Source organism: Mus caroli, unplaced genomic scaffold (assembly GCF_978045245.1).
Source record: "Mus caroli unplaced genomic scaffold, Mus_caroli_1 scaffold_13, whole genome shotgun sequence".
Lineage (NCBI taxonomy): Eukaryota > Metazoa > Chordata > Mammalia > Rodentia > Muridae > Mus > Mus caroli.
In genome coordinates this window covers 48,033,073-48,059,276 of record NW_028227268.1, presented here as the reverse complement: position 1 = coordinate 48,059,276, position 26,204 = coordinate 48,033,073, and the positions used below count along the sequence as shown (strand labels likewise).

Genomic DNA, 26,204 nt, shown 5'->3' with positions numbered 1-26,204 from the left:
GGTCGCCGCGTCCCTGCTCGCCTAGTCGCCTGTGGTGTCTCGGGCTCCCTCCTCAGCTCCCAGCCAGGGCCGGATCCGAGGATTCTGCTGCTCGCGGGGTGCGAAGGCCCAGATCCTGGGACTCCCCGAGGTTCCAGGGCTCCCCTCCCCCGCCCCAGCCTCCCCTCCCCCCGCCCCGCCCACGGCCCCTCCCCGAGCGCCCCAGGTCCCTCCCTTCCCCCTTATCTCGCCCGCCCCCCGCCCCCTCCAGCTCGTTCGCCAGTTCCGGTCACGTTGCTGGGTGTTTACGCCCGAAGCCTGCCCTGGGCCCCCAACCTCTGCGCCCCGGAGCCCCCCAGAGCCCCGGAGTCCGCACCCCACAGCCTCGCAGCAGCTGATGGCGCCGCAGCCGGGCCGCGCTCTGCGGATCCATGAGCGCGAGCGCAGCTAGCGCGGGAGGAGAGCTCTTCTCGAGACCCAGCGAGGCCCGGGCCCGGCCCGGCGGCTCTCTCGGGTCCGCAGGTGAGCAGGCCGGCGGTGGGTGTAGAGGGTGGGCGCTGGCTGGGTGACCAGGGTGATGAAGAGAGCCCCTGAGCTCCGGCTCCGCCTGGAGGGCTGCGCGGGGTCTGGCACCGCAGCGCGCGGGAGGCGGGCAGGACGCGGGCTGCTGGCAGAAGTTGTCCTCCGCCGCCAGACCCGAGCCCTTCCCGGCATTGGCGGGGCATCCAAAGCAGTCCAGACCACCACTCGCACCGTTCTGCCTGCTCTTCGTGTCCTGGCTGGTTCCTCTCTTCCCTATACTCTGTGGTATCCATAACCCTCAACCCTGCCCCCCACCCTGCAGACCCCCTAGTTCTGGGTGTCAAATTCGAGGCATAAACTACAGAGCATCAAGATTGAAAGGTGGGTCAAGTTTTTCCCGACACCCCACTCCCATGTACCTGAATCCTCAACAATGCTGAGGTTGGGGTTGTGGGATCTTCAGTGGAGCGGGGAGCCAGAGTTGAGGGGTGTCTGGGAGGAGGGACTCTGTAGTGCGGAGGATCACAGGTCCTTAGAGAATGTCTCTGCCACCAGCCCCCACCTTGCAGACAGAGTCCCAGACACTTGTCAAAGGCCAGATCTTGGTTCCAGACTCGTCCTCAGGAGAGCCAAGGACTTAGAGGGGGTGGCAGAGTAATTATTTTTTAATACGTGTACTCACTTGCCCTGGTGATTCCCAGTAAGACTCAATTCATTCTCTCGGCTTCACTCTTGGCTGTGTGGTTTGTTTCTTGCAAGGGATTCCCAGAGTCCAAACTGCCCGCAAGAAGGCTCTAAAATGCAAAGGAGAAGTCAAATCTCAGGAGACAGAAACTGGGTGGAGTGTAGGAAGCTAGGGCATGGCTGTACAGGGAGAGAGTTTATCTGGAGAGCAAGAGGTAGAATCCAAAACACAACAACAAAAAAAAAGGTTTAGCCCGCAGATGTAAAGTGTGACTGCCTTCTGAGGAGCTATGTGTTACAGAGTGAGTGCCTCAAAGTGTCTCCTAGGCGTCAGCACAGTTGTGCATGTCGAGCAAAGGGCTTTACCTCTCTGGGGTCCTGTTTCTTCATCTCTGGAGTGGATGTACTAGTAGGACCGTCAGTGTACAGATGAGTTAGTGTGTACAGAGCTGAGAACTGTACTGAGAGTTAGTGTGTGCTAGCATTTGTGCCCGGGTCTTCAGGCCTGGACCTAGGAAGGCTTCTGAGATCTGTGCTCCTCTTGCCATGGGCTTCTGAGTCAGATGATGAAGAGGAATAATGACTAAGAAAAATCAAGAACATATAGATTCGTTTATCCACTCACCCATAACTCTGCCTCTCCCAGCTCGTAGATCTACTTTGGCTTTAGGAAACAACAAAAAAATTAGCATATGCCTAGAAACAAGGAGCCAAGGAGATATGCATTCTTTTTTTTTAAGATATATTTATTTATTTATTTATTTATTTATTTAATGTAAGTACACTGTAGCTGTCTTCAGACAGCACCAGAAGAGGGCATCAGATCTCATTATGGGTAAGGTTGTGAGCCACCATGTGGTTGCTGGGATTTGAACTTCGGACCTTTGGAAAAGCAGTCGGGTGCTCTTACCCACTGAGCCATCTCACCAGCCCGAGATATGCATTCTTAAAGAACATCAAGAATGGTACAGAGATTTTCGTTGACTGGACAGATGTTTTTTGGCTCCAAAGAGGAAAAGAAGCAGTCAGAGTGAAATTGAAACTGGGACAAGACATCAGTCAAGGCATAAGACAGGGCACATGGAAACTCCGTGGGATACGAGAGCAGGAGGCTCCCAGGGGCCAGGCTGATCCTCTCCCACATGCTACGCTGGCTTGAAGGAAGGATGGGGCAGAAAAGAACTGGGGAGCAAGGAAGAGGCTGAAAGGTGGAGGGGCTAAGAAGTGTAAACACCTCAGGGAAGTTGCAAATTCACTGGGGTATGGTTGGCATACGCCTGCAGTCTCAGCGTTAAGGATGCTGAGGCAGGAAGATTGCCATGAGTTGGAGGCCAGCCTGGGTTACATAGCAGGTTCTTGTCCATCCTGGACTACAGAGTGAGGCCATATTAACAACAGTAACAGCTATACGTAAGTAGTTAATAAAAATAGTTTCAGACTTTTATTTAGCAGGCATCTTTTGTGACTTAAAAGTTTATCATAGTAAGGACCACTCAAGGGAACTAGAGAGCTAGCTCAGCATATAACTCAGTAGACAGTCTGAGTTTAATCCCAGATCCCAAAATGGCATGAGAGAACTAACCCCCCAAAATTGTCCTTTCGCCTCTCCATGCTCACAGTGGCATGAGGGGACCTGTGCCCCCACACACAGAGTACACCTATGAGAATATGTGCAATACTTTTTTTTTTCAAAATAAAAGATCACTAAAAGTGAAGCCAGCTGTGTTGTCACATACAAACAGGCTTTTAATGGCAGCGCTCAGGAAACAGAGATAAGCAGATCTCTGTGAGTTAGAGGTCAGCCTGGTCTACATAGATAAACTCTGTCTCGAGGGAAGAAAAACAGAGAGGGAACAGGGCCACTATCCCTACCCTCTGGCTTCTGGACCCCCCCACCCCCTTTTCGATGCTGAATTCTAGAGCTCTGTAGAGCAAAAGTTGAAAACCATTGGCTGAAATGACTCAAGTCTAAGATTCTATGCTTCCTATGGTAAATTGAACCCAAATAACTGTAAGAACTGAGGAGGAGAGACATTAAGTTCCCTATGCGCCATGACAGTTATGGGCAGATGGGAAGGGAACCGGAGACCCAGAGACTAGCAGGAGCTGACTTACTCACCACGAGCAGGAGGCAGGGCCTCAGAGAGACAGAATGGTTGGGACCAGTAAGATGGCTTAGCAGGTAAGGGCACTTACTGCCCAGCCTGATGGTCTGAATTCCATCTCTAGGACTCATGGAGTAGACAGTATGAATGGATCCCCTCAGTTGTCCTCTGATATCTCCTTTTGTATGCTGTGGCGTGCATGAGCTTGACACACATACATACATGTAATTTTTTTTAAAAATTTAAATCAGAATTGTGCCAGCATCAGAAGGTTCCTGTGCCAGCTGCTTTGCTGATGGCTGAGGCCTTTTCTGCCAGCTTTCCCAAAGGGAAGAGCTATCTTTACCTTTCAGACCCAAGAGATACATGTCAACAGTGTTTGGAATTAACTATAAAGTTTGCACCTTGTATCACATCCATTTTACTCTTGGTGATTTTTTGCTTGTTTGGTTGGTTGGTTGGTGTTTTGGTTTTTTGAGGGTTTTGTTTTTGTTTTAGGGTGTTTGTTTGTTTTGGTTTTGATTTTAGTTTGGTTTGGTTTGGGCTTTGCTTTGTTTTGTTTTATTGAGACGTGTTTTTTTCTGTTGCCCAGGCTGCCCCAGAACTCGATCTGTAGACCTGGCTGACCTTGAACTCAGATCTACCTGCTTCTGCCTCCTGAGTGCTGGGATTAAAGTTGTGTGCAATCGCCGGCCTCAGTGACTTTTTAAAAATTACATCTTGTTGTATATATTCTGCATGCAGGGGGTAAGTGGGAGTGCAAACATGACATGCGATGACATGTCTGGGAAGGTCAGAGGTCAGCTCGTGGAAGTGGGTTTCCCTCCTTCCACCGTGCTGACTCCAGGTCTTACACTCATGCCATCGAGGTGGGTAGCAAGCACCTTTACACACTGAGCCATCTTTCCAGCCCTTAGGTGACATCTTGTTGTTGTTGCTGCTGTTGTTGTTTTGTCCAGCTGTAAAATTAACATGAGAAAGAGCTAGGGACACCAGGAGTGGAGATGTAGAAGCAACACAGACCTTGCAGTTGCCAGGACTGTAGACAGAGAAAGGCAGAGGATGTGAGGCTCAGCTGGGTTCAGGGAGAAGACCGAGCTGGCACCACCAACCCTTTAGCTGCTGCTGCCTGCTTAGACTACATCTAGGACACAAGCTTCCTCTGATGCCCAGCGGTTCTAGGACCGCACATATGTCATGGAGACCTGCTATTTTCCTGTCCCCTTTCCAACGGACTTGCAGCTCCTCTACTACAGACTTCCGACTGTTCCTAGTCCCCTCTCCCCACTCTACCTCCTCCCCTCCCCCAAACAATCCACACAGTAATGCCTAAAAATGAAGACTTGCCAGGATTGTTTGTGACCCAGATTTCTGCCCTAAGAAGAAAGAGCAGCCTGCCTTGTTGGAAGTGAATGGTCGAGGCCATCCAGGAAAGAACAACTGGCTGGCTCCGCCTCCTTTGGCCAGCTTCCAGGCTCCAGGGCTATCTGGAAAGGACTTTCACCCTTCATAGTTGTCTGTGTGGTAGTGGTAGCCTAGGGTAGGCCCCCACACCTCCATCCTGCAGGTCTGCACACAGCACCCACACAGATGTGAGAAGTTAAGAAACCTGGGATCCTGTTCTATGATAGAGCGTGTGTGCAGCCCTAGAATCACGGGTTCTTACCCATGTGTGCACTCCTTGAGGTGCACACAAGCCCATTCTTCCCACTACAGACATACAGTTTCAGAAGCATATAACTCACCTGGTTCTCCTGCGTTAGCACCCAGAGTATGAAGAAGTCTACCTAGAGGCAGGTGGATTTCTGAGTTCAAGGCCAGCCTGGTCTATAGAGTGAGTTCCAGGACAACACCCAGGGCTATACAGAGAAACCTTGTCTTGGGGTGTTGGGGGGGGTGGGGAGACACCCAGGGCTACACAGAGAAACCCTGTCTTGGGTTGGGGGAGGCAGGAGTGAAGTAGTCTACCTGACATCTGTTTCTTCCCTGAGGGCCCTAGGGGATGTCAAACTTAATTGTGTCTGTCCTAATCTGCACTGCCATCAGTCTATGAACTCCCCCAACACACTTGTGCACTCTGCAGCTATTTACCGAGTGATTCCTATTTGCTACATACTGGGCTAGGCACTGGGGAACTGGGTTCTTCGTTTTCTGTTGCTAACAGTCTGGCAAGGGAAACAGACAGTAAACAAACGTTCCGTACACTCGTGTGCCGGGGAGTTCAGGAAAGAGTAGTGCAAGGGACAGGGGTGGGAAATGACAGAAGTCTCTTTATTTTGAGTCATTGGAGAAGGGAGGGAATGGGACAGGAGGTGAGACTGGTAAAAGGCATTCTGCCTGAGAAGACAGTTCATACAAAGAACCCCAGGCGAGTAGGCTTAGGCCAGCAAAGATGCCAGCAGTGGGAGACCAAGACACAGGAGCAGCTGACCAGAGGCAGATAGTGCAGGGTTTGATTAGGACTTGGGTTTTTGCCCCACTCTGCACTGCTTCAAACCCCGAAAGCCTGAGATCAGTCCCTGGGATCCTCACGGTGGAACAAGAATCAGCCTTCTGCAACTTGTCCCCCGGCCTCCACACCCGTGCTGTAGCATGTATAATCAGTAAATGAACGGAGTTTGTAAAGCCAAGAGTTGGGTGGTGGTGGCACACATCCTTAATCCCAGCACCCAGAGGTAGAGGCAAATAGATCTCCGAGTTCGAAGCCAGTCTCGTCTACAGAGCAAGTTCCAGGATAGCCAGGGCTACACAGAGAAACCCTGCCTTGGAGACAAAACAAAACAATACATACCCACAAAAAGGATGCCAAAGAGATGGCTCAGCTATAAAAGGTGTATGTATACAGGTTTAGTTCCCAGCCCCTGCATATGAGTCAACTGCCACAGCATTAGCTTTAGGGCAACTAGCAACTTCTTCTGGACTCCACAGGAATCTACACTCCACAAAGACACATGCGGATGCACATAGTTAAATAAGTTTGGGGTTGGTGTGTAATGGGAAGCATTGAGAGTTTTGAGTTGAGGACAGGAAGTTATGGCAGCCTTAGGTCTGTGGACAGGAAGATATGACAGCCTTAGGTCTGTGGACAGGAAGTTATGGCAGCCTTAGGTCTGTGGACAGGAAGTTATGGCAGCCTTAAGTCTGTGGACAGGAAGATATGACAGCCTTAGGTCTGTGGACAGGAAGTTATGGCAGCCTTAGGTCTGTGGACAGGAAGTTATGGCAGCCTTAGGACTGTGGACAGGAAGATATGGCAGCCTTAGGTCTGTTGACAGGAAGTTATGACAGCCTTGGGTCTGTGGACAGGAAGTTATGGCAGCCCTAGGTCTGTGGACAGGAAGATATGACAGCCTTAAGTCTGCTGAAGGGGCTTTCGCTCCTTGGTGAAAAAGAATGGGGCAGGGCAGAAGCAAGAAGCCAGGTACTGCATTGTACCAGAGGGAAGCTGGTGACTTGGACTAGGGAGATAATGTGATAGCTCTAGGATAATTTTATCGTGTGGCTCAGGCTTGAAATCAACTCAAGAACTCCCTACCTTAGACTCCTAAATGTTGTGGTTGTAGGCATGTGCTGCCACTGGCAGCCAGAGTGATAGGGTTTTTTTGATTGTCAAGGACCTATCCTTAGATGAAGAGCAACAGGCAATCAATGGCTGCCAAGAGAGGGAGAATCAATCTTCTCTTGGGATGAACCCCATGATAAATTATCCAGTCCCAAGTGATCCGCTCGAAACACATATACATAAGAGCAATACTAAATGAGCTCAGTAAATTTTTGTTTGTTTCAGTTGGGGTGGAAATGATGTAATACAGTACTCAAGCATGAAATTATAAAATATAAAAACACTTAATTAAAAAAAAAACAAAACCAAACTTGTATTTCAGGCCTTTAATCTCAGTACTTGGGTGGCAGGTAGATCTCTGTGAGTTCAGGTCCAACCTGGTCTACATAGCAAGTTCCAGGATAGCCAGGGCTACATAAAAAGAGACTTGTCTCAAAAAAACAAAACAAAACAAAACAAAACAAAACAAAACAATGGACCAGTGGTAGAGGCGCACGCCTTTAATCCCAGCACTTGGGAGGCAGAGGCAGGTGGATTTCTGAGTTTGGGGCCATCCTAGTCTACAGAGTGAGTTCCAGGACAGCCAGGGCTATACAGAGAAACCCTGTCTCAAAAAAGAGGACGAGGGGCTGGTGAGATGGCTCAGTGGGTAAGAGCACCCGACTGCTCTTCCGAAGGTCCAGAGTTCAAATCCCAGCAACCACATGGTGGCTCACAACCATCCGTAATGAGATCTGGCGCCCTCTTCTGGAGTATCTGAATAAAATAAATAAATCTTTAAAAAAAAAAAAAAAAAAAAAAAAAGAGGACGAAAAGGGATAGAGTGGCAAGATGGCCCAGCAGGTTAGGGTAATGGCTGCCAAGCCTGACAGCATGACCTCCATTCCAGAACCCAGAGAGGTAGGAGAGAACCAGCTTCCATAAGTTATCCCAGCCTCCCCTGTACAAACACACAAAATGAATGAATGCAAAAGATACTTCTTTCTTTTTAAAGATTATTATTATATATACACGGTAGCTGTCTTCAGACACCCCAGAAGAGGGCATCAGATCTCATTACAGATGCTTGTGAACCACCATGTTGTGGCTGCTGGGATTTGAACTCAGGACCTTTTTGGAAGAGCAGTCAATGCTCTTAACCGCTGAGCCATCTCACCAGCCCGAAAAAGATATTTCTTAAAGAGTAAATAAAGTTATTAACTCACTGTTTCTAAGGAACAGGAGTCTGGTGGTTTTTTAACTAGGTTTTCCTTTCTGAGTTCATTTGAATGGCTTATCTGATACGTCATATCCATAATTGTAATTAGTTCGAAGTCAGTTGAGTAGGAACTGTGATTATATCTGCAAAATCCTTCCACCTTATTTCTTACTGTTTTGTCTTGTTGAGGTTTCTCCTACCATCTTTTTTGGGTTCTGGTGTTTTGAGACAGGGTTTCTCTGTGTAGCCCTGGCTGTCCTAGAACTCACTCTGTAGACCAGGCTGGCCTCAAACTCACTAAGATTCAACTGCCTCTGCTTCTGAGTGCTGGGATCGAAGGTGTGCACCACCACTGCTCAGCTGCAGGAACTTTTTTATGTCTATCCCCATGTCCTCTTCCCAGACTAATGCTTAGCAACAGTAGACAGATGGATGGATGGATGGATGGATGGATGGATGGATAAAATAGTCGACCAAGTTAAGACAGCCTACTCACACAGAGATAGACAGAGAAAGAAAAACAAAAGAATATAATACTGAGTTATTTTTATACTAAGCACTTTATCCTTTTGGCTTGTCTGTTTGTTAGGTGTTGTCTTGTGTAGTCTAAACTAGCCATGAGCTCATTGTGTAGCCCAAGATGACCTTGAACTTCTGACCCTCCTACCTCTGCCTCCCTGAGTCTAGGATTACAGTGGTCATGCACCACCATACCTAGCTAGTACTTCACATTTCTTGTCTCCTTTAATTCTCACAGGTATTCTAGGACTGCTAGTACATTTACTCACTAAGGCATTTTGATTTTATTTTGCCTGCATGTATGTCTGTGTACTCTTGAGCTGCCGTGTAGGTGCTGGGAAGTGAAGGAATCCAGGTGCCCTGGAAGAACTGCAGATGCTTTAAACCACTGAGCCATCTCTGCAGTCCTTTCAACCTCCATTTGACATTAGGAAAATATTATCTCCCAGAGGTTAGCTTCCATTCTCAGAACCAACACAGAAGTTAACTAAAAGAGCCAGGATTCAAACTCAGGCCTGTTTCCAGTGTAAACATGGGCATTTTCTTTGAATTGAAGAAACCGGACATCCGTATTCCCAGCTACCTGGGAGAGAGAGGCTGTAGGATCACATCAGCTTATAAAGTTGAGACCTCCCAGTGTCATATAACAAGACGCCATCTCAAAAATCAAAACCAAATCCCGGGTTCCCTGTCTCAGAAACAAGCAAACAAAGGAAGACTTGGCTGGAGAGCTAGGTGTGCCCCGCCTCTGAGCTCAGGAGACGGCCTGATCACCTCAGTGTTAGTAGTTTGAATGTCTATAGGGCTGACTGGGAAAGTGATTGGCAAAAGCGGGATCATGTGTCATTTCTTGAACACACACTTGATCAGTAAGCATCGCGTGTTCTCCATAGGCCAAAGGGCCACCCTGTGCTGAAATAAAAAGACTGGTATGTTGGGTTAGTGGGGCCAGGGGTGCCAGGGAAGAGGCCCAGACAGGAGCCTAGGGAATTGAGGTTCTCAGAAGGACCTGCTTGGAGTGACCTTACAAATGAAAACTCCACACAGAAGAGATGTCTATTTAACTGCCCCCACCCTCTCACCATCCATGGAAATCCCCAGAGTGCGTGGAGTGAGGTCCTTCAGAAGTTTAAGGAAAGCCCAGCATAGTGATGTATGCTTTAATCCTAGCACTTGGAAGACAGAGACAGGAAGAATCTCTATGAGTTCGAGGCCTGCTTGTTGAGTTCTGAGACAGCCGGAACTATATAGTGAGACCTTGTCTCTCCCTTTAGGAGGAGAGACTTGTGATATAATTTCATAGAATAGTGTTTGTCTAGCAGGTACATGGCACCCTGTGAAGTCTTCAGCTCAGCAAAATAAACAAACAAACAAACAAACAAACAACAACCATAAAACTTTGGGGAGGGCCACGCCCTTGTAGTCTCAGCTGCTCAGGAAGCTGAGGCACGAGGATCATTGGAGCCAGCCTGGGTTTCATAATATAAGCTTGATTACCCAGAAATAAATACACAGCTTAGGGAATGGCTGGCAGACAAGAAATGGACTCTTAGTCCTGGGCCCCAGAGTTCTTGCTTCCACCTTTGCTTTTCTGGGATGCTGGGCCCCACTGAACAGTCGCTGGGAAGATAAGTCAGGAGGGAGCGGGGAGGCAGGGCCTACAAGCCTGGTCATGAGTAGGATCTGAGTGCAAGCTTCTTTGTCCCCAGGTTTCCTTGGGGATCCACAGTTTGAGGCTTCTGATCTTAGCCCCTGTTCCTCTCTATAGACTGACTCCACCTCCCGCTTTCAGCCCACAGAGGCAGGTCAGTAAGCAGTTCTCCCTTCAGCTCCCCCTCCCCTCTCTAGCGAGGCACAGCAATGCATACCTGTAACTGAAGCGCTCCAAAGGCAGCGATGACGAGATCGTGGAGAGTTCAAGGCTGACCTGGCCTGCCTATCAGGACCCTGTCTCCCTGTGAATTGAAGGAGCCTCGGGACTTAGATGCATGTGGGCGTCATAACTGGAACAGATATCAGGGTCAGCTCCCTTATTTTACCTATGGAGAAGGCTGGCCCTGCGTGACATATCTAGATAGTGAAGGCTAGACCCCAAGTGATCTACCTGTCTTTGCCAACTTCTGCTCCATTTGTCTGTCTGTCTGAGAAGCAGAAGAGTTAGGAAAATGTAGCCAGCACTGCCACCTCTGCGCACCTCTGCTTCTCAGTCTGTTAAATGGGAGTAACAACCTCCCTGACCGGCATGCTCACTCACAGTGTCCGAGAAAGCTAGTAGAGAAACCTGAGAGTGGCGGAATCCTCTCCCTAGAGACCAGAGGACCTAGTGTGAAGGACACCACAAGATCTGAAGGTGGGGCAAGACAAATAGCCTCTGAAGATGTGCTTTCACATTGTCTTCCACCCAGGTGGGGCCCAGGCCTGGGTTGCCATGGATACCGTGTCCCTGGAGCATCAGATCCAGAGCGTGCAACGCCACATCAGCTTCCTGAAAAAGGAGCAGATGGCCCTGCTTCGAGACCTGCACCTGGAGATCCTGAGGCTGCAGAAACGCTGCTCAGGTGAGGTGAACACTGGCCCCCGGGGTGGCTGGAGTAAGGAGGGGTCACCATCACCCTCACCAGTTTTGCTAGTGGGATGCTCTTCTTTTTTTTTTTTTTTTTTTGGTTTTTCGAGACAGGGTTTCTCTTTATAGCTCTGGCTGTCCTGGAGCTCACTTTGTAGACCAGGCTGGCCTCGAACTCAGAAATCCGCCTGCCTCTGCCTCCCGAGTGCTGGGATTAAAGGCATGCGCCACCACGCCCGGCTAGGGATGCTCTTCTTAAGTCTCTGTGAGCCTAACACCAGTTCTGTCTTGTCTCTTTCTGGATGAGAATTAAGACTTGGGGTAGAGAGCTGGAGAGACAGCTCAGTGGTTAAGAGCACTGACTGCTCTTCCAGTGGTCTTTTTTTTTTTTTTTAAGATTTATTTTATTTATTATATGTAAGTACACTGTAGCTGTCTTCAGACACCAGAGGAGGGAATCAGGTCTTGTTACAGATGGTTGTGAGTCACCATGTGGTTGCTGGGATTTGAACTCAGGACCTCTGGAAGAGCAGTCAGTGCTCTTTACCACTGAGCCATCTCTCCAGCCCCTCTTCCAGTGGTCTTGAGTTCAATTCCCAGCAGCCACATGGTGGCTCAGAACCATCTGTAATGGGATCCAATGCCCTCTTCTGGTGTGTCTGAAGACAGCAACAGTGTACTCACATACATTAAATAAGTTAATAAATAAATAATACTAAAAAAATGACTTGGGGTGGAGTGAATTCTAGGGATGAGCTGAGTGTGGTAGTACTTGACTGTAACCCCAGTACCAGGGAAGTAGAATTAGGTCTCAGCTCCATACTGATTTCTAGGCTAGCCTGGGCTATGTAGCCCTGTCCCTCACCCTCTCCTGCTCATCACAGCTAAACATTTTAAGGCTGAGGTAGTGACTTAGACTTCCAAGAACCAATTCTAGGGGACGCCTGTCCTTTTTGAGTTCATTAAGCACCCGTCGTCCTTCATGAATCCCAGGCTGGGAAAAACATGGACCAGTGGATATTAGTGAGATAGGGCAGAGTATAGCTCAGTGTTGGAGCACTTGCCTAGCATATTCACAAGGCCCTGAATTCCATGCCAGGCATCACAAACATAAAATAAACATATATCTAGCGCACACCTTTAATCCCAGCACTCAGGAGTCAGAGGCAGGCAGATCTCTGTGAGTTCTAGACCACCTTGGTCTACAAAGGGAGTACTAGGACAGTCAGTACTATTACTCAGAGAACCCCTTTCTCAAAAAATCAAAAATAAAATAAAATAATAAACTAAGCATACTTCAGAAAATAAGAGGGCTGTTGAAAATCCAGGATGCTAATCCAGTTTGAGCAGGATGATGGAAATTGAGCACCTCCATGCCAGGAGGGAACTTGTTGTCTCCTTGGAGGTTGAGTAGAATGCAGACATCCTGACAGGTGATGGGAGAAAGAAGTGAAGAAACCATTCCATATATGGGCCAGCATAGCAAAACCAGGAGGTAGCATAAAGCTCTGCTTAGAAGAGACTATGAGAAGTCTGGCTAGAGCCAGATCCTGGAGACCCTGACAAGTACATCATGAGTTTGGCTTGTTCCCTTGGTCAGTGGAGAATCAGTGAATAAGATTTGGAGCAGATGGGTGCTTCTTCAGCAGCAGCTCAGCAGCAGCAGAGGTGAATTGTGTTAGAGGGAGTCTGGATATGTGTGGCAGAGAGGTCCTGGGGAGTAGTGGGAAATACCTTGGGGGAAAAGGTCCCGCTGATTACATCTGTGAGCAGAGAAGAGGCAGGCAAAGAGTGACTGGAAATTCCAGGCTTGGGCCTATAGCTTCTAGTACCCAGGCCTTTCAGAGGCACGACTGTGACCCAAGTGCTCATGTGTCTACAAATGCAGGCCTTATGGGTGTTTGTTGATTTTTTTCTTTTGTTTTTTTGTTTTGTTTTGTTTTTTTCGAGACAGGGTTTCTCTGTGTTGTCCTGGCAGTCCTGGAACTCACTCTGTAGACCAGGCTGGCCTCGAACTAAAAAATCCACCTGCCTCTGCCTCTCAAGCGCTCTGATTAAAAGACCCAATTTTTGGGCTGGTGAGATGGCTCAGTGGGTAAGAGCACCCGACTGCTCTTCCGAAGGTCCGGAGTTCAAATCCCAGCAACCACATGGTGGCTCACAACCATCCGTAACGAGATCTGACTCCCTCTTCTGGAGTGTCTGAAGACAGCTACAGTGTACTTACATATAATCAATAAATAAATCTTAAAAAAAAAAAAAGACCCAATTTTTGATTATGAAAGTGATAAACCAAGACCCAGGGGGAAAAAAATCATACAATACATGTTAGTGTCACAGCCAGGATTAAAACCAGCACTGTGCCACTTTCTGATTGTGCTCAACCTGTCGTTTGCCCAGAGGCCTAGAAAGCTTGAGGGACCCCATTGGCGTCTCATGTTAACACAGAACATAAGCAGTCTGGCCTCAGCCTCTTTGCACATGCAGATCCAGTAGCCGTATTCTAAGATAGGCTCCTGGCCATCTGTCTACCCAGTGACAGGATGGCCCTACAGGCCGCTTTTTCATCACAGTGACAATATCAGAGGAAAACAGACTAAAAATCTTACTGCAGATCCTCTCTTTTCTTCTCAACTTTCCCTGATTCTAAGAACCTGTTCCTTCCGTTCAGGACACAGGATCATTCCCGTGACAACATAACAGGCGGGATCAGAGGGCCTTACAGTCCCCCCAACTGTCAAGTGAGTCTAGGCTCAAGCCTCCTGGTTATTGATTAAGGAGATAAAAATAACTCTGGTCTTGTCTGGAACTGCCACTCTGGGGGCTGAGATGAACAAATCAGGCCCTCCTTCCAGTAGGGAGGGGCAGGGAAAGCAGGGGAATTGGGGACAGAGACTGAAGGAGGACCCAGGAGGCCAGGCTGCCCGGAAGACAAAGATAAAGAAGATGGAGCCAGGTGGTGATGGTGCATCCCTGTAATGCCAGCACTTGGGAGGTAGAGGCAGGCAGTCTTTAAACCTGGTTTACAAAGCAAGTTCCAAGACAGCCAGGGCTACCCAGAGAAACCCTATCTCAAACAACAAAACAAAAAAAGATAAAGAACGTGAGATTTGGAGGTAGGAGTAAGTTCCATGGGCTGTGGGGACAGCCTGGACAATGATAAGTGCCCTGTGCTTTAATTGCTGGTCTAGCCCTGGCTAAATCCTCTATTATTTTCTTCTCATTGGATCCTGGCACTAGTCCCATGTAAGAGAGATGCTGTTTTGCTCCCATTTTCCAAAAGAGAAAACTAAGGTTCAGAGAAGTATCCTTGCTGGCCAGGGTCCTACCATGAACTGCTTTCATAGAATACTCATAAAATCTACAAGGACTCACATTAGAAGATGGATGGAGAAAGGTGGGAGAAACCAGTGTGGTGGCTCACACCCTTCCTCTCAGCATTCAGAAGGCAGAGGCTGGATGATCTCTGTGAGTTTAAGGTTGGACTGGACATTGAGTTCCAGAACAGCCAGGGCTATGCAATAAGATCCCATCTTAGCCGGGCGTTGGTGGTGCACGCCTTTAATCCCAGCACTCGGGAGGCAGAGACAGGAGGATTTCTGAGTTCGAGGCCAGCCTGGTCTACAGAGTGAGTTCCAGGACAACCAGGGCTGCACAGAGAAACCCTGCCTCAAAACAAACAAACAAACAAACAAAAAAATCCCATCTTGTCTTAGTTAGGGTTTTACTGCTGTGAAAACACACCATGACCAAGGCAAGTCTTACAAAGGACAACATTTAATTTGGGCTACTTTACAGGTTCTGAGGTTAAGTCCATTATCATCAAGGTGGGAACATGGCAGCATCCAGGCAGGCATGATACAGGAGGAGCTAGAGTTCTTCATCTTCATCTGAAGGCTGCTAGCAGAATACTGACCTCCAAGCAGCTAGGATGAGGGTCTTAAAGCCCACACCCACAGTGACACACCTACCTCAACATGGCCACACCTACTCCAACAAGGCCACTCCCTGGGCGAAGCATATTCAAACCATAACACATCTCAAAAAAAGAAAAAAAAAAAGATGGGGGAGTGGGTCCCACTTGGGGTTCTGTCTCCTAATCTTAAGCCCTGTGGTTAATGGTTGAAAGAAAACCGCCCTAGAGAAGTTAGTGGCAAAGCCAAGGTCCCTTAGGCCTTCCTCCAAGGTCCCTTAGGCCTTGGAGGAAGGGCAAGTTGGTCCCTCAGAGTCCTAAGGGTAGAAGCATCAGAGGGCTCCCAGTGGCCCCAGGGAGAAGGTTCAGGCTCCGGCCATAGCTAAGGTACTCTCTTGTGTCCCAGCAACAAGTGGCCTCCCCAGAGAATACAGTTCTAGCAAACTCTGGTCCCTAAGAGCATTTTGAGGAGAGAAGAAGGGTAGGCCAAGGGCACAGGCCTGACTGTAGGTATGCTGGGCACTACTCCCAGAGATGTGCCACTTTCTTCGGGCTCGAAACTTTATCCCTGGGGGGCTGGAGAGATGGCTCAGCAGTTAAGAGCACTGACTGCTCTTCCAGAGGTCCTGAGTTCAATTCCCAGCAATCACATGGTGGCTCACAACCATCTGTAATGGGATCTGATACCCTCTTCTGGTGTGTCTGAAGACAGCTACAGTGTATTCATCACATAAAATAAATAATTATTTAAAAAACAAAAAACACCTTTATTCCTGAAGGTACATGCAAGTGCTCCTAGTAGGCCCTCTCGATTCCTGGCTCCCCGCTGTCCTTTTCCCTGCACACTATATCCAGTCATGTCCAAACTGGAACCCAGTTTCAGCAGGAGTTCTAAGCATCTGTCTGTCACTGAGCTGTAAACCCCTGATCCCTCATTTTTCTGAGCTCTGGGGGTTGGGGCTGAAAATTGCGATCACACAGTTGCTCTGAGAGACGAGGCATTGGGAGCACCGAAGAATAAGTATAAGGAAAATAAGGTCTTCTTGGGTGCCCAGGAAGAACTTGTTCCTATGCCAGAGACCTTGGTGATGGCATTCCTTAGCTTGGTGCCCCTGAGGAGCCCCTCCCCTGCAACACCAAACCAAAGGCTGATACATTGTCCACCACTAGATGGCACTGTCCTCCTTAAGCCCTTCTTGCCTGGTGGTCAAATGGGGTTTGGGAAACTACAGAGATCTTTAGGCATTAATACAGGTACAATCCTGGCCATGAAATTAGTGTCACATGTGTTCAGTAGATAGCTTCTGCCTATTTCTGTTGTCTCCTGAGCATTTCTTGGCATTGTGGCATTCATCAGTCAACTAAGCTTGCATGAGTCATGACCCTGTGTTTACAAGAGTCCTCCACAACCATCCAAACTGGCGGCTTATCCTTAAAACAGGCAAATAAGTGCCGGGCGTGGTGGCGCACGCCTTTAATCCCAGCACTCGGGAGGCAGAGGCAGGCGGATTTCTGAGTTCGAGGCCAGCCTGGTCTACAAAGTGAGTTCCAGGACAGCCAGGGCTACACAGGGAAACCCTGTCTCGAAAAACCAAAAAAAAAAAAAAAAACAGGCAAATACTCTCTCATCCCCAAAACAAGACAGGCTCTTCTGTCCACAGAGGTGGTCTCTGTTCCCCATCCTAGAAACAAAGCCTTTGCTGGAAAGATCCCTGGGCCTAGAAACCCAGGCCTAGGCTCTGCCTTTAGCAGGGCTCTTTCCCTAGCTGGGATGTAAGGTAGTTGTTGTAGGTAGTTGTAGGTGGTGGTGTAGTTGATGCCTATGGATCTGTTCTTCATTAATGGAGTTGTGATTTTTTTTTTCTGACATGCACACCTACTTGTGCACACACAAACTCCTCAATTCTCTCTTCCCTAGAGCTGACCCACGACCTGGAGATGAGAGAGGTCCAGTCTCACCAGCAAGGTAAGAAAAAATAGCTCTGGGCTGTGGCGGGAGGCACAAAAGGTTGAGTTTTTCCAAGCACTCTTAAAATGTCTTATATATTAGTATGGAATGGGACACATGGAAGCCTGAGAGTTTCTGGGAGTCAGTCATCTCTCTGCTTCTACCAGTTGGGTCCCAGGGATCAAACTCAGGTCATCAGACTTGACAGCAAGCACCTTTACCTGCTGAGCCCTCTTGCTGGACCACATTTGACTACTCACTGTGTTGTCAAGGATGACCTTGAACTCCGCAATCTCCTGCCTTTGCCTCCAAGAGCAAAAAGGAAGCTGCCCAACACTGACCTCTGGCTTCCACAGTGACACAACAGACATAAACATATACACACACTGCACACACGTACAAACACATGAATGACATAATGAAATTTTAAAAGATTTTAAGTCTCACTTGGGCCGGGCATGTGGTACACATCTTTAATCCCAGCACTCAGGAGGCAGAGGCAGACAGATCTGTAAATTGGAGGCCAGCCTGGTTTACGTAACAAGTTCCAATACATCCGGGGCTACATAGGAGACTCTGTCTCAAAACAAAAATGAGGAGGTGCTATAGCAGTACTGAGTGACAAGATTAGGTCCAGATTTAATGTAGGAAAGAGGAAAGTCAGCTGGGAGGCCTGGAGCTGGCTCTTCCGGCTACCTCCATGTTTTAGCAGTCTTCAAAGGACTCTGGTAAAATTGCTCAAGAGAGGCAGAGGGGTGCCTGGGGCTTCAGCCAGTTTCTTCATCATACTATATCAAATTCAAGGCCAGCCTCGGCTATCCAATGACACCCTGGGACCATCTGTTTTGTGTTGAGATACTGCCTCACTCTGGAGTCCCAAATGGCCTAGCAATTACTGTGTAGAGCAGGTTAGCTTCAAGTCCATGGCCATTCTCCAGCCTCAGCCTCCCAAGTGCTGATATTACAATCATAAACCACTATGCGGGTGCCAGAAGAATTCATAAGAATTAACAGAAACCTGGACATGATGGTGCACGCCTTTAGTCCCAGCAGGTCACCGGAAGAGACAGGAGGATCTAGGTGAGCTCCAGGCTAGCCTGGTTTATATAGCAAGTTCCAGGCCAGCCAGTGCTTTATTGTGAAGTCATTGTTTCAGGAGGGAGGAGGGAAAGAAGGGAGGGAGGGAGGGAGGGAAAAACAAGGAAGGCTGGGAATTTCTTTTCTTTTCTTTTTCTTTTCTTTTTTTTTGGGGGGGGGGTTTGGTTTTTTTTTGTTTGTTTGTTTTTTTCGAGACAGGGTTTCTCTGTGTAGCCCTGGCTGTCCTGGAACTTACTCTGTAGACCAGGCTGGCCTGGAACTCAGAAATCCCCCTGCCTCTGTCTCCCAAGTGCTGGGATTAAAGAATCCCTAAGCTAAGATGTTGTAAATCCTATAGATTGCTTCGTGAAGCTGAAGATAAGCTAGGGTACATGGGAACTCTTAGACTTGAATGGATTCTGCCTGCTTCTTCATATAGCACTCATGGGACACTTCTTGGTGTCTCTGTGCTTGAAGGAAGGGGGCACTCACTCACAAGGAGGTACATGACTTAATAAGGCCCCTTCACAACTACTAGCTTTCCTCTGGAAAGGTTTTTGGGGTCACCAGAGCTCAAGCCACTGCTGTATAAGGAACATATTCCCCTTTGCCTCTGAAATCCCAGGGTATAGATGGGAAGTAAAGTCCAGAAGGGGAGGGGTCCTCAGCTCTGACTCTGCATGATCACCTAGGGATGCCTCAGCAGTGCCATTTCTAGGACCAATTCCAGAGGTTCTGGGTTAGGCCGGTCAGCAAAAAAACTCACAAAATGGCATATGTGCTTTGTGGAGGAAAGGGCACCGCTACCCACTACCTCCTGAACACACCTTCTGCTACTCAGCCCCTGCTGTTACCATGTCTTCTGATCACAAGACTTTTGCACAAGCCGCTCCCCCTCCAGGAGTACCCTTCTCCAGAGGAGGGTCTGTTCATCCTAGCTCTCAAGCCCCTCTTGCCCTGAAGCCTTCCCTGATGGCATCACCTTCCCCCTTAGAATCAGAATATTAATTTGTCTTTCTGACACATGTCACACTGTAGACCTGACATTTGTTTATGATTATGTACTACGCTGCGCCGTATGCTTCATGAAAACATGGGCTCAACACAGGGCATGGAGAATCAAGGTCCAACACTTTGCTTACTAATGAACGATCAGTCAGGAAGGGTTTTGCATTTAAACCGAAGAAGTAAACGCAGGGGGTAGAGCATGGGTAAAGTCCCTGCGGCTGAATGTTTGAGGCGGAAGAGCAGGAATGGCCTCTGGGCCAGCTGGGATATGTTTCACGCCTTTGAGGGCACCATCGCCTTATTTTTTCCCTTCTCCACAGAAGAGGCGTCCCGAGAGCTGGAGGACAAGTGCCGCGCGCTAGAGTCGCAGCTGGAGGCACGGGCGGCGGCCAATGCGGAGCTGCGGCGGGAGGTGGCACAGCGGGAGGCGCTGGTGTCTGCGCTGCGCTGCAGCCTGCGCTCGGAGGAGCGCCGCTTTCTGGAGGAGCTGCGGCGCCGCAGCCATCGCGCCACAGTGCTGGGCACCGAGCTGCAGAAGCACACCGAGGCGGCCGCCTACCTCTCCTGCCAGCTGCACGCCGCGCGCCAGAGACTGCAGGGCCCCCGCTCTGGCGCCGCGGCCGCGGAGCCCCGGGCCCGCCGGCGTGCACAACGGGCCCGCCGCCCTCCGGAGGCGGCCGCCAAGGGTCCGAGCCGGGACTGGGCGACCTGGGAAGACGCCGATCCCATGCCGGACCCCGCGCTCTTTCTCTACCCACGGAGGCCGCCGCGGCCCGGCGCCCGTGGCCCTCGCCCTCTGCTACGCCAGGAGATGCGGGACCAAGATGCCCCGCACCCCGTGCCACACCAGGAGTCCCGGTACCAAGGCGACCCGCACCCTGGGCCCAGTGAGAGCCCAGTCGCCACGCCCAGCGCCCCAGGGGATCCTGAGTAGGCGCTGGACAGGCGGTGGCAACAGGGAAAGCAGGCCGGGCCAGGCGGGATCAGGGATGGGGCGGAGTCCAGCCGGCCGATCCACCCCAGCTCGGCCACTCACTAGAGCCGCCCCCGCTTGTGTGTTTCCAGGGATGAATTGTCTTCTCCGGAGAGGGAGCTCCTTTGCAGAGGGAACGCCAAAGCAATGCACCTTTTTTGTGGTGGACTGGCAGTAATGACCCTAATCTGTATGTGTTTCCCCCCACCTCCCCTGAGGGGGGGCGGGGTGGAGTGGAGTCCTGTCTGTCCTTGGAAAGCTGACAATCCCTCGTAGGGCAGGAGAAGTCTGAGTCTGCCTACTGGAAGGAACACGGTGGCACTTGGCACCGCTAGGCCCTCAAGCTCCCCTTCCCTGCTTTCTCCACCTCCCACTACCCCACCCCCACCCCCCAGCCCTGCCCAGCCTTTTGCTCGGGAGAGGTAAGCTTAGGAGCTGGCTCGCTTACTCGGAAGTAGCTACTCCCCACCCCACTGATAAGTCCTTGAAGGTGAGCACGGAACACTTTAGAATCTATTTTAGAAGTCACGCCCTCTCAGAGCTGCTGTGTTCCTGGTGGCATTTGACTTAAAGAAAACAGCAAGGCTAGACCCTTGAAGCCAGTCGTGGAAGAAGACATGATTGGTTCTTCCCAGGTTTGTCATGCAGGGGTGCAGGAGATTGGAGATAGGCAAGCTGGGGCTCAGATTTGTCTTGGCAAGGGCAGAAGGGCCTCTTACCCTTCCGTTCTGGAGGCCACTTTAGAGACTTCCCAGTCCTGTTATAGGTGCTAATCCTGCCCAGCTTTCCAAACAGCTGGCTGCACCCAGAGGCAGGAAGGAGAGCCCGGCTTCTTGGAAGTGGCAGCTATTCATAGAAACTTGATTTTTCTGGGGAGCAAAGAATGGTTAGTCCTTGGTGGTACCCATCCCTGGAAAGGCCCCTAAGCCTGTAGAACCTGCTGATAATGGGGTGCTCCTGTGCTGTTGGGAGTGGTAAACAGAATGGTGACTCCTTCCCAATTCCCCTCACTACCAAAGGCAGGAAGCTTCTGTCCAGCTCATGATTGGGCCCCATATCAGAGCCCCAGAATCCCACTCCACCACTCTTGGTTTGACCTGCTTTGAGTCCTAAGTGCCTGTGAGGTCTTTCCTGGGGCTGCTGAGAGAAGTTACCTCTCTTCACTCAGACACTGGGCCCTTAGCAGGTCCTGGCCCTGTCACACAAGGCCTTGAGGTGAGCAGTATGTCTCTGTAGCTGACAGACTGCTTCAGTCATGGCCACCGGGAAGAAAAAGAACTCCTGACTCATGTCCTCCACTTTGTAAGAGGAAGCAGGAATTTGGCAGGAAGCAAAAGGCAGTGAGCACACTCTAACCTGATCCTGCACACAGACCCCTCCCCTGAAGGGCAGCTGAGGCCATTGAGCAGTAGCTAAGCCTGGGCTGAGCTGTCTAGCTTTTGAGAGCTGGATGGCAGAAGCAGATCCCCTGGGGTCCCTACCAGGGCTCCATCCTCTACCCCTTCAGCCTAGCGGCAATACCTGTCCCACCTGTCACTCCCTGCCCTGTCCACCTGGAACCTGCCTGTGTGAGGACCCTGAAGGTCCCTGAAGGACAGTGGGAAAGGAAAGCTTTCTTCTTGGGTCACCTGCACAGACCTACATCTCTTGCAAACCATACTTTTGGGGTGAACAGGGTGACTTTGTTAGGTTGACTTTTCTAGGGAGAGAGCTCTTTTCTCATCCATCCACCCACTAAAAGCCATAGTTATCCCCAACTAGTTTCCCTTCAACTATAGCAATAGCCCTCTTCCTTTTCTCTTCTGGGCACCCAGGGTGTTCAGCTGGCTCTATCCAACCCCATCCCCAGGATCAGACTGTAGTACTCTGCCTCCCTTTCCTCAGATGACCCTGTCCGTACCTCCCAAATCCGGTTCCTCTGCTGACAGCGGAGATAATGATATCTGTTTGTGAGGTGTTTGAGGAGCTTCCAGTTGAAAGGGTCTAAGGGCATCTGGATACCAGTGGAGATCCTGGGGTGGGAGTTGGATAATGCAACTCTTCTACAAGTGAGAGAGTGACAGAAAGGCCTGGGCAGATACAGGATTCTGGTGTTATCAGAATACCCTTTCCCTCTTGTGGAAATAATGAAAGATTCCCTTCATTGGTCAACAGGCGAGGACTCCCTCAGGCTCTCGCCCTGGGGCAGGCCCTGCCCTTCACTTCCACCTCTTCCCTTCCTAGATATTGGCTATAGGAATCCACCTACTGGAAGGAAAAGTCCCAGCCACAGCCCAGGAATGACTCAGTGGCTAAGAAGGGAAAGGGCTGTTTAATTTCTCTTTGTTGTACACATCCCCAGGGAGAGACTGAGATGGTTCATGTGGACACTCAGGGTTCTTAGGGGAGAGTCCCACAGTGCAAGTGTAGACAGACCCGGAAGGAAGAACTGCAGTGGAGTCCTACATTCTAGAAGCCACCCAGGGACAAGTGAGCAATGCAACTCAAGTTTCCGCACCCTCATCACTATATCCTCGCCAAGGCAACCTGTTCTCTGGGGGACCAGTTCTGGGGCCAAGAGGGGGAAGCCCATCCCTATACAAGCAGCAGGATAGAGTCATCCTGGATGGAGGTGGAAGGGAAGGAGGCCAGAGGGTGTGAAGCGTCTTCTCATTTGGGAGCCAGGGTCTCCTGAGCACCCTCTCACACTGACGTGCCAGCCTTGAGTGGGAGACATACAGGGCAGTCAGATCCTGCTCCAAATTCTCTGTTGGCTGCGCTTTTTAATCCAATGCTTTTCAGAGTGTATTCACTCGCCTACAGAAATAGAGCCCTGTGCTTTAGGGGTGACTGTCATATGCCTTATTCTTAATAAAATGTTTGGAAAACATGGAGTCCATTCTCACGATGAGAGTACCGTTGCCTCTGTTGCAGCAGATGTAGGGTAAGGAGGTACAGATGTGAAAGAGAGTAGCTTGGAAATCAGTAGGTAAAGAGTGAACCAAATGTCTGAGACCCAACCACTCCCCAGCCCCACTCCCAGACACACCATATGCTCTTTGGGGCATAAGGTGCTTGCTGAAGTGACCTGATCTGCTGCCAAGGCCTGCCAGTCTCTCTGTGCATCCCCCCAACCTGAACAGATATTGAATGAATGGAATCTTGGATGAGAGGTTTCTGAGCAGGCTAGAGAGGAATAGGTTGGAAGGATCCCAGGCCTGGTTTTGGCCTGTTTGACTACACTGTCCCCCATCTGATGGAGCTGCAAGGAGCCCAGTATCCCAGAGACAAGCCCTTTCCCATCGACTGCTAATGGGAGTCATTCTGTGAGCACAGCTTCAGGAGTTCAGCACATTGTCAATGTACATCTGCACTGTGGACAGCTAGAATCCGCTCTGCATCCTGAGCATGAAAAGAACCTTGTTTCTATGTACAACCCCCTGCCCGCCCCCCCCCATAATTGGAGCCATTTCAGTCTATCTGGGGAATGGGAAGGGAAAGGGGCTGATCCCATCATGTGGCAAAAGTAAGGTAGGTTGCATTCACTGGGTTGAAGATGGCCACAGGAGTCACACCAAGACAAAGAGTCAATCATGGGACTTTTGTTGAAACTGTATATCCAACACTCCATCTTAGGCACTAACGCTGTAGCAGTGAAGCACATAGGACTGTTGGCAAACCCCTGGGCAGCTAAAATGTTAGTCTGTGAACTTGGAGGTATAGTGTGTCATTTGCCACCACAAGGGGTAAGGTATCCAGAAAAATGAGCATGTAGATTGGGGATATGGCTCAGCTTGTCGGTTGCTTGCCTAGCAAGCACAAAGCCCCAAGTTAAAGCCCTTGCACTGTGTAAACTGGACATGGTGGTACATGCCAATAGGCTTAGTATCCAGGAGGTAAAGCAGATGATCACGAGTTGAAGCTCGTCTTTCAGTGCACAGTGAGTTTGAAGCCCTCTACTATACACAAGGTCCTGCCTTTAAAAGGGGGTTGGGGAGCTAGAGAGATGACTCAGCAGTTCAAGTCAAGTACTGCTCTTCTAGCGGTCCTGAATTTGAGTTCCAGCACCCATGTCTCTGGTAACTCCAGCTCCAGAGGCTCTGACACCTTTTTTCTGGCCTCTGCAAGCACAGCAAACACACACACAGTCACACACATGAATAAAGATAAATAATACAAATATTTTTTTAAAGGTAGAATGAGGAAGATAGCTGATAACAAAGTCTGTATCCACAGATTCACAGGTCTCTGAATTCCCTTACACAGTAAGGCCTCTCCCTCTCTACATAGCCCTAGAACTCACTATGTAGTCCAGGTTGAACTCACAGAGAACTGGCAGCCCCTAGCTCCCCAGTGCTGGGATTAAAGGTATAACCCACCATCCCCAGCTCACATTTGCTTTTATGTAATCAACATTGATTTGTGTTTCTTTCTCCTTTTCCTCTTCTTTATCTTTTGTGGAACTGGGGATTGAATCTAGAGCCTGGCATAGGTGCTCTACTATTGAGCTGTAGTCCCAGGCCATTTTAATTTAAAGTTTTTATTTTTATTAATTTTTCATTAGCATTTATTTGGTGGTGGATTTGTTTGTTTTCTATTTGTTTTGGTTTTGTCTTTAGGCTGGGTGTCACTGTGAAGCCCAGGCCTCTGTTTATTCCTGGTACCTAATCTCTTGGAAGGGTGTGGTCTAAGGAAGAGAAGATTCAACTCATGATAAACATCTGCCCAAGACTGGGCATCAGGTAGAGTTTGAGAAAATCAGAAAGAGGTAAGGGGGAGAAGGGGCTGGCTTTGGGTTGACACCTGGTACTACCACGTGCCAGGACTGCTTGGTTAAATCCAGTTCAGAGCTTTGGTGTGAGGTAGAGATATGAAAAGTCAACATCAGATAATATTCAGATATCATTCTATAAAATGTAACCTCATTTTACAGATGGGAAAACTGAGGCCCAGGACTTTTCCCTAACAACATCCCAGTTTTCTGGCAGTTCTTCATCTTTTCTTCTTGATCCCCAAGTTCAGAACCAGAGTTAGGGGGCTTATCCTGCAGTCCGGGGACTCTGGGGTCTAACCTCACCTCTCTAGCTGCCTGGGGAACTCCACTGGGAAAGAAGGGGGGAAGTGGGTGGGACCAGCTGAGTAGATGCATCCATCATAACAATAATTAGGAGGCTTTGAGAAGACTAATTATGTGGGCCAGGCTGTAGCCTAGATAAACCTCCATATGTATTTCTTTTTTTTGTTTGTTTGTTTGGTTGGTTGGTTTTTTTGTTTTGTTCTGTTTTTCGAGATAGGGTTTCTCTGTATAGCCCTGGCTGTCCTGGAACTCACTTTGTAGACCAGGCTGGCCTCAAACTCAGAAATCCACCTGCCTCTGCCTCCCGAGTGCTTCCATCTGTATTTCTACAGCATCTTTGTGTGGGCCCCCAAAACAGGGAAACAGAGGAGCCCAGGCATCCCTAAGGCGAGCTAAAGAATGGAGTGGTACATTAGGACTGAAAAGGACAAGCAAGGACATGTGCTGGATCCTAGGCTGCTGACCAGTAGGCCCTACAGACGCTGGCCATGAGAAGGCTAGGGGAAGGGCTGCTGCCACTGTTTCCTCCTCCTCCTTCCCCTTCTCCTCTTCTTCCTCTTCTTTCCTCCTGTTCCTCCTCCTCTCCCTCCTCTTCTTCCTCTTTCTCCTCCTCTTTCCTTCTATTTCTGAAACAGCGTCTCTTGTAGCCAAGGCTGGTCTATCTTGACCTGGTCTCCTACCTCCACCTCCCAAGTGCTAGGATCTCAGGTGTGCACACCTGAACACTGGGGTTTGGATGGGAATTTCTGTTGGCAGTCTGTGTGGACTCAGGCTGGTGGGCCTCAATCAGGCATTATGAAAATGATCCAAAGCTCTGGCCAAAGGTCAATAACGCTACAACACACAGAGGAAATAGCCGCAAGGAAAGCCAGGTATTATAAACAGTGGTGGAGATCAAAGGTGGCACTCTGAGCCAACAGCAGAACTCCCCTCTGGGAGTCTTGTAGAGCCTCAGAAGAACTGCTTGGCATTCCCTACACCTGGACCATCCACTCTGCCAACAACATGTTGAGCACCTAACTTGCATCAGACTCGGGGAAGATGCTGGGGATACTCAGAGGCTAGCCTGTGCTGTACCACAAGATCCTGTCTCCAAG

The 26,204-nt window shown here is 49.5% G+C and overlaps 1 protein-coding gene across 3 annotated transcripts; it reads left to right on the top strand.

Moving 5' to 3' along the window:
• The first annotated feature begins 252 nt into the window (after positions 1-252).
• On the top strand, positions 253-20,865 carry Ccdc92b (coiled-coil domain containing 92B). Of its 3 annotated transcripts, XM_029483157.2 has the most exons (5): positions 253-501; positions 10,279-10,374; positions 10,975-11,127; positions 16,964-17,011; positions 19,399-20,865. In XM_029483157.2, the coding sequence occupies exons 3-5, from the start codon at positions 10,998-11,000 to the stop codon at positions 20,010-20,012; spliced, it is 792 nt and encodes a 263-aa protein (XP_029339017.1). In that variant the 5' UTR covers positions 253-501; positions 10,279-10,374; positions 10,975-10,997; the 3' UTR covers positions 20,013-20,865. The 3 variants fall into 3 exon arrangements, with proteins under 3 accessions (XP_029339017.1, XP_085685951.1, XP_021034158.1); XM_085829825.1 differs by lacking the exon at positions 10,279-10,374 and having other exon boundaries at positions 19,402-20,865; XM_021178499.3 differs by lacking the exon at positions 10,279-10,374.
• The last annotated feature ends 5,339 nt before the right edge of the window (positions 20,866-26,204 follow it).

What these genes read in the sequence shown, in the direction of transcription:
- Ccdc92b (XM_021178499.3), top strand. Translation starts at nt 411, where the DNA reads ATGAGCGCGAGCGCAGCTAGCGCGGGAGGAGAGCTCTTCTCGAGACCC. An exon ending in CGGCTCTCTCGGGTCCGCAG is followed by an intron (nt 502 to 10,974) that starts GTGAGCAGGCCG and finishes TCTTCCACCCAG; the next exon opens with GTGGGGCCCAGGCCTGGGTT. An exon ending in GGTCCAGTCTCACCAGCAAG is followed by an intron (nt 17,012 to 19,398) that starts GTAAGAAAAAAT and finishes CCTTCTCCACAG; the next exon opens with AAGAGGCGTCCCGAGAGCTG.